Source organism: Suricata suricatta, chromosome 7, assembly GCF_006229205.1.
Source record: "Suricata suricatta isolate VVHF042 chromosome 7, meerkat_22Aug2017_6uvM2_HiC, whole genome shotgun sequence".
Taxonomy (NCBI): Eukaryota; Metazoa; Chordata; class Mammalia; order Carnivora; family Herpestidae; genus Suricata; species Suricata suricatta.
The window spans coordinates 114,862,297-114,869,887 of NC_043706.1; the positions used below are offsets into that span (position 1 = coordinate 114,862,297).

The 7,591-nt window shown below is 44.7% G+C and overlaps 1 protein-coding gene and 3 non-coding genes across 4 annotated transcripts; all 4 read left to right on the forward strand.

Annotated features, from left to right (window-relative positions):
- Positions 1-324: 324 nt before the first annotated feature.
- Positions 325-2,924, forward strand: RPS12 (ribosomal protein S12). The gene is made up of 6 exons (XM_029944170.1): positions 325-384; positions 526-576; positions 742-858; positions 1,801-1,903; positions 2,312-2,413; positions 2,833-2,924. Exons 2-6 carry the CDS (start codon positions 563-565, stop codon positions 2,893-2,895), a joined length of 399 nt encoding a protein of 132 aa, XP_029800030.1. The 5' UTR covers positions 325-384; positions 526-562; the 3' UTR covers positions 2,896-2,924.
- On the forward strand, positions 1,086-1,158 carry LOC115297321. The gene has a single exon (XR_003911408.1). It is a non-coding gene; the product is annotated as a small nucleolar RNA SNORD101 (small nucleolar RNA).
- On the forward strand, positions 2,162-2,238 carry LOC115297343. The gene has a single exon (XR_003911428.1). It is a non-coding gene; the product is annotated as a small nucleolar RNA SNORD100 (small nucleolar RNA).
- LOC115297336 lies at positions 2,578-2,707 on the forward strand. The gene has a single exon (XR_003911421.1). It is a non-coding gene; the product is annotated as a small nucleolar RNA SNORA33 (small nucleolar RNA).
- Positions 2,925-7,591: the final 4,667 nt, after the last annotated feature.

Here is a 7,591-nt window from a genome sequence, read left to right on the forward strand (position 1 = left end):
GGAAGGCAAGGCTCCAGGGAGCTGACAAGACCACGCAAAGGCGCGCTCGGCCCTTCTCGCGCTCCGTAGAACGAGCTCTTTGGGCTTCCGTAGGCCACGCCCCTGGCGGGGAAGGACGAGGTGAGGCTGCCCGCGTTGGTGCCTGTTGCGCGTAACGATGACGGGCAGTGCAGAGTCAGAAGTCTAGGAATACTCTGGTCTCTTATTGGCCTCAATCCGGAAACAGAAATTCCTTCGGCCCGGCACCACCGGAGCCACCTCTTTCATGAAAGGGAGTGCACATGCGCCTAGGGTGGGTCCTGGGAAGCCCTTAAATACCGTCATGTGGGCGCGGACGACCTCTTTCCCTGCCGCCGCCGAGTTGCGCGGAGGCGGAGGCTCGGGGTGAGTCGAACGGGTTTGGGGTAGTTGGTTGTGGCGTTTTGGGCTGGGATTGTGCCTGCCCCGAGCTGTTTAGTCAACTCGTATCTCGGTTCGCATTTTTTAAACTTTTTATTATTTTTTTCCCTTTTTCTCGTATTACAGTGCGGTCAAGATTCGGCTCCATCCGTAACCCACCGCCATGGCCGAGGAAGGGTGAGCCCAGGGTCCAGGTCGTGGGGCGGGAAAGGCATGGGCAGCGAGCCTGCTGTGCAGTCTGAGGATCAGCCGCGGCGCCTTAAGGGCCTTTGTGTGTGTTGAGTCTAAGGCATCCGGTGGAGTGGGGGGACTTTGTGATGGATTTGACTTGCTCCGTTTCAGCATTGCTGCTGGAGGTGTAATGGACGTGAATACTGCTTTACAAGAGGTGCTGAAGACCGCCCTCATCCACGATGGCTTAGCACGTGGAATTCGCGAAGCTGCCAAAGCCTTAGACAAGTACGTGTATCAGTCTCAATACTGTGGGTTGTTGGAACCGGAACAAAACTGCAGCCAAGGGAAGAAAGCGTGAAGTTCATGGTGTTAGCACAAAAGTTCTGAATGGCATCCGTTCTACAGGAAACCTAGGAAAAGGTATCAGAACTCAGATCTATATAGCCCACGTTCAGTTTGTGGGTTTGCTTGGAGTGGGAATGAACGCTTTACTCTTGAAGCAAGACTACAGTGTTTGAATGATGACTTCAGTTGTCGGATACCCCTTCACTCTTTCTATGAGTGAAACACAATAGTCTGACAAACCTGTAGGTTGTGGGGCTAATTTCACGTTAAAGGACAGATCGGTATCGTTCAGTTACACTAGTGAATATCAAGCTAATGTTTGGAAGCACCTGGGCTTTTAAATGAATTTAGAAAGTAGTAGATGTAAAAATCAACATACCTATGAAATATTTGTAAGAACATCCGTTAAGTTGCCTGGTTATTGAAATTGGCAAGACGGCTATGTGTTCACTATTTGAGTGGAGAATCCGTGCCCTTTGAGAGTTTCCAATAGCCGCGATCAGTGTTTAAGGTCGTTTAATTCACTTTGGTGTACACTGGCCTCTTGAACTCCGTGGAAGTCGCACTCCCTGTTGGAAGCCCTTGGGTCCTGGTGAGAACACCCTGCGGTAGTGCTGCACAGTATTGTGCAGGATGATTTTGCTTTGGCCACAAGTAGGTTCTATGTAGATTTAGTATTTTTAGGGAGTAACTGCAGGCCTGGTGGTTCTTTAGATGTAGGGCTGTGTGTGCGCCTTCAGAGGTTTCTCAGACCAAGGCAGTTGTGTTCTCCTGTGGGTGTGCTGCTTGTGTTTTGCCAGTGTAGCCATTGCAGAGAGTACACGTGCCGTAGTAGTGGAGTCAGACTTGAGTTTTACTTTCTATTTGGATTTTGCATTTCAGGCGCCAAGCCCATCTTTGTGTGCTTGCCTCCAACTGTGATGAGCCGATGTATGTCAAGTTGGTGGAGGCCCTTTGTGCCGAGCACCAAATCAACCTCATTAAGGTACGTTATCTATTTATCTGAATTGAGAGATACTTTAGCTGAATGAAAATTAGTCCAGTTAGGGTTATGTTTGGGTTAAAACTCTTGATACCAGAGCAAATTTATTAAAAAATGGGTCCTTCTGATGGTGTCAAAACCATTGCATGAACTTGGTATTTGGGGCCATGCTAAGGCTAGTTTATGGAAATGTTCCATTCTTGCAGAATGGGTTGCTCATTTGTGTTGGTAGAAAGTGGAGTGTTTACAGGTGACTTCAGTGCTGTGCATGATGACAACTGGCTCCCTCTACTGAACTGCTGTGAGGAACCTGCCATGTCACCCTGTCTGACTACAGCCACCTTCTGTGTTCAGTGGATTTCTGTAGCATTCATGTCTGCTAACATGATTTTTTTCAATTCCCTCCAATAGGTTGATGACAACAAGAAACTAGGGGAATGGGTTGGTCTCTGTAAAATTGACAGAGAGGGAAAACCCCGGAAGGTGGTTGGTTGCAGTTGTGTGGTGGTTAAGGTAGGTCTGTTTTGTCTCTGGATTGAAGGTTGTGCGGGGAAACTGCGTAATTCTGTTTTGAGTTTGAATTGTTAAAGGCCCAGAACCTCATAAAAAAATGATCTGTGATTTTCAACATTCAAAGTCAGTTTTCTGCTTTTCAGAAAAGGAAAATGGCCTTAATTAAGCCGGCCAGTGAATCTGCGTAGCTGAACGTGTTTCTGCAGAAGTGTAAAACCTGCTGGCAATAGTAATGCCATGTTACGAGCCTTAAAGACATTGAAGTCCTTAAGGTCCCTGAAAATGGCTACAAAAGATTTTAATGGTGGGGAACATTTTCATAAGACATGAACTAATTTTGTAAAACGTCACCATAACTGAAGCTAACAATTTGGTAGAGTTTCTAACTATTGGTCAAAAAACTGCTTTGTATTTTTTAGGACTATGGCAAAGAGTCTCAGGCCAAGGATGTCATCGAGGAATACTTCAAATGCAAGAAATGAACTAATAAAAACTTGATTCTTGTTCCTCACCTGTTTTTTTTTTTATTTGGGGGCAGTAAGACAAGGTCTCTGTTAGTTAAAGGACAAAAGATAATCATTGTAAAATTAGCCAGGTCGCTGGAGACCGGTTATTTGTCTCTTGGTTTCTGAAGGAAAGCCGCCTCTAACCAGTAAGTGAGTTGAGTGTTGACAACTGAAAACAGAATGACCTAAGTCAGGTTAGCCTTGCGGTGATTAGTTTGACAGCCATGGGTTCTGGGGTGTGGGGTGCACGTTTATCACAACCGAGGCTGGTCAAGGAAGGCTGTTTCTTACCGCTCTTCAGATTGAAGGTCACCCTAAGTGTCACAGAAGCAGGATGTGCTTTAGTATACTCAGGTCCCAGTCTGCAGGGGGAGAGTTAGTGATGACCCGTGTATTTTGATAAGCCTAAAACAAGTTGATGATGTAGGCTTGAGCATGAATTATTGAGCCAGGTAGGATTGTGGGAATTTTGTCACCCGGATGCCATGTAAATTGTCTGGGAATACTTGGATCTTCTCTCCTGTAGTTTCCCAGTATTGCTCTACAGTTCTGGGAGCACTTGTGAGAATGAACTGGAGCCAGGTCTGTTTGTTTTTTTTTTTTTAAGTTTAGAAGACAAGCCGGGCAGGGGCAGAGGGAATCCCAAGCAGGCCCCACATTGTTCTGCTGCTCTGACAGGTGCCTCAGATGTGGTTTTGAATGCTCACTTGTGTGGTGGTTTCCTTTCATGTTTGGGGATTTACAGGGTTAAGTCCTTGTCTAAGGTCTACCTTCATTTAGGTCTGTAACCTCTGGTATCCTTAAAGGCTGGTGGATGTGTCTACCGTGGTGGAGTGAATGGCCTCAGACGGGAGGTCCTTGATCTAATTGGTAGAGCATCATGGGTGGTTTCCTTGGTGTAGCTTGGGGGGGGGATCTGCTAACACAACCAGGCATGTCCCATATTGAGAGGGATTTATATTTGCTTTGAATTCTGGCTTCTGTCAATGTCTGAAGCATACTTGTTTCTGCATCTGGCACTGTTGATGCAGTAGGAAAAACCCTAGCTTTCAGATCTGAAGTTTGATGGTTTATGTGAAGTGTAGTTCATGTGAAGGAAAATGGTTTTTTTGAGTATAGTACCTGAATTTTTTTTTCTGATGCTAATCTGCATATTCTGTTCCACTGACTTAAATCAAGACTTTTTTTTTTTTTTTGGTATTTCCATATTCACTGTTCGTTCAGCAGCAAAACATAGATCTCTAAGGAATATTCTACCCTTGATCTTACATCTTGCTTTAAGTACTACCTTACTGATGCCCTTCAAAATCTTACTGAAGATGGTTTCCATCCTTCCCACCCTGCCTTGTTTTGATCTACTGTCCTCAGCTAAAATGTCAGTGTAGTCACCAAAACCTCTTTCTGGTCAAACCCAGTAGCTTCACACCCTTCCTCTTGCTGGCATTTTCTAGAATAATTTTGTCCGTACTTAGCCTTGGCCATACTCTTAGTCCCCAGCCCCTTTTGCTTCCATTGTAGCAACCAGGATTTGGCAGTGGTCATGTTTACTTTCGTGCAGCCTTCCTGGGACATCCTCCCACTCCTGTAGCTTCTCTAGATTCCTTTCATTCATATTCTGAGTTTTTATTTTTGATTTGCTCTAGACAAATGGTGTGCACTAGGGAGCATCCGATCAATACCCATTTGCACCTCAAGTTTTGTATCCCTCAGTGAACATTTTGAAGTGTTTTCAGTTAGAACTTAGTTACTGAATGGTGTACATGAGGCTCAGCACGAAGGCTTGACGTCTGCTTAGTGCTCACTTTCCAAGGTGGAGATCTGCCTTGTATAGGTACAGTAGACTCTTCAAGTGATTGCAACAGTCTCTCAACTACTCGAGTCACCGCTAGCTTCAATTAGTCCACATACCTCTCGGGTTTGTAGTTCCATCTGTGAGCTCATTCTGCCTGAAGAGCAGTTTTCTCTACCTGACCGTGTCCTCAAAACCCAGTTGAAATGTAACAGGTATGACTTGTCTGTGTACCTTCTGTGGGATTCACAAGGGAGCTCAGCCATGGTGAGCTGCCCAGCAGCGGTCTGCATTTTGTGCGCTCAGAATCTTGACTAACTTCATGGGCCCACGCGTACCTGAGCCAGGCACTTTGCACCATTTTCTTGCTCTCATGGTCAGTGACCTGCATTCCCGTTCAGTTTGGCTACAAGAAACCTCCAAGCCAAATATTCTAGTTTATTTGTTCTTAGCTTTGTTTTTACTTTACTTTTGCTTGGTTCTGATTTTACTAAAGTTGCTTTTATGCGTATCCTTGGTAGGGGAAGATGCTTTTAAAAAATGAACCAGGACATCCACAGAGGAATTGCAAAAGAGCCATATTGAGTTGGTGTGTGTTAAAAACAGGAATTTGTTCATTTTCAACTGGGTTGTAGAGACAATGGGACTGTTATGCAGGCGGAGGTGTTACAAGGCCAAAAGACAAAATCACTTAAGGCCAATGTAGCCCAAAAAATGGAGGTGAATTTTTGTTTTCTTTTTAGATGAGCATACAGAGTTAGGTTCAAGGGATAGGTAGAAGCAAGCTTTTAGTTTGTCTACTATACTCCTGAGACCCTTGGAAGAGGAAGGTGAGGATATTTAGCCAAGGAGAGGAAACAAGATCACAGCTTTCAATACTCCAGACTGAGAAGGGCAAGGCATTCTCTTCCCAGTCAGGGTCTTAGGTTCACTCCACAAGCCAGAACAGAACTTCAAATAAGTTCCAGCAAGAACAATGGAGGCATGATGGCCTCCAGGCCAGTGGGCTCTATCTTCCTGTATGGAACCTATTGAGTGAGGTCAGACTCCTTGCTGGTGGCCAGGTGCTGGGGCCCTAGGGGTCACCTCTTTTCAGAAGGTGATAACGGTATTTGGGACATGAGGCATGTATTACTGTGTAAGAGTTCAGAAGGATTCAGAATGGTGCTTGTTCCCCAGGCAAATAATTGTGAGTTCTTTTTTTAAAAAAAAAAAGGTTTATGTTTCAGACAGCATAAGCACACCTAAATTCAAACTGCTTTATCCCAAGCAAGATGTGGAAGCCAGCTTTTTATCTAAAACCTGTACAGTCTAATCCCAGCCTGCTGCTTGAAGTTGCAGTACAATCTGGCTTTTCCTTGGAAAGTTTCAAAAGCGAGGGAGTAGAGGGAACCTGCGGATTCTCTAACTACTCAAAGGGGGCAGTCTTCTTAGCTCCCTACTGGTTTGCACAAAGGACCCCTAAGGGTATTCCTCTGCTTTTGATCTTTGGCTCCCTGGTCACTGACCATCCTTACCACATTCCTCATTTGATTTCCACAGCAAATTGGCTTTGGAAAGGGCAAGTGCCAGAGAGGAGACAGAGAAGTACTTTTATAGGTAGAAACTCAATCTCTTTCAAGTCTCCTTATGAACTAAACTGGATTGTGAAAGACACAAAGGTAGAGACACTGGTGATCAGTCATCCTGTGACCCTGCCAGCCTAAGAGGTCCCATTAACCTCCCTGGTTTTTGATGATAAAGGGAGAGAATAATTATAAAGCATCCATTGAGAATGCCCTTAGTTAAGAGCACACATTTATTGACCGATTACAGAGGAAAGACTGATTATAGCTATTAGCATATTTACTGCAAGGCTACGGAAATACTTTTGTGGATTGAACGAGGGGAATGACTAAGAGTGTCTCAATTACGTAATGGGATATTTTGGTGCCATAAAAATGGAAAATATGGTTGGACATTAATATATTTTTAAAGCAATATTCAAAATGTATGATAGGACCACATTTTGCAAAAAAAATAAAGGAATATATATATATATATATATATATATATATATATATATCAAGGTTTTAGTGGTTGTTTCTGAATAGGTGGGTATTTTGATTTACCTTTTGCTTATTTTTTTCACTCAACGTGTTGCTTTTGTAGTAAGAAAACATTTACATAAAATGATGGTATAGGGCTCTCTCGGGGTTAACATAAGTACCACTAATATAAAGTTTTTAAAAAGCTACTGTTCTGTGAACAAGCACATTTATTTACTTGTCTAGTAAAAGAGTTGGGTAAAACACAACAGGTTGCAAGGCCGACCTCAGACTTAACCAGCAGAGGGCCGCAGGAAGCTGGTGCCTGGTGAGGCACGAGTGGGAGAACAAGCCCGAACCACCCCAGGCTGCTGCCTTCTGACGCCTCCCAGCACACACGCTGAAGTTGGAGCAACACAGATGAGCACAGCCCCTGCACAGCGGTGACTGCAGCAGGCTCCCCGTAGGAAACGATTCTTCTCCAGCTTGGAAGATCCGTGGGCTTTAGTTTACTACTCCCAGAAGCATTTGCTCTTTGCCTTGCTATTGCAGAATCCACAGTCCCTAGCTGGGGGGTCGCTCTGTGCTGGGAGGCGGTCAGGAGAGGTGACCGTGGTTATTTTATGTACAACTAAGAAACAAACTCTGCAACCCATTCCTAGAGGAAAAGGTTTTGGTCCAGAATCGTATGCTTTTGTTAGACTCCTTTCTCTCCCGCTGTGCCGAGCTTTGTGGTGGGCTACCTGTTTCAGAGCAGGCCCGTTTCAGGCCTATTTGGGAAAATGGGCATCATTTGGAGAGTATGAAGGCAGCAGATGTATTTTGGAGATTACAGTCCACAGAGTAACTCGGTAGA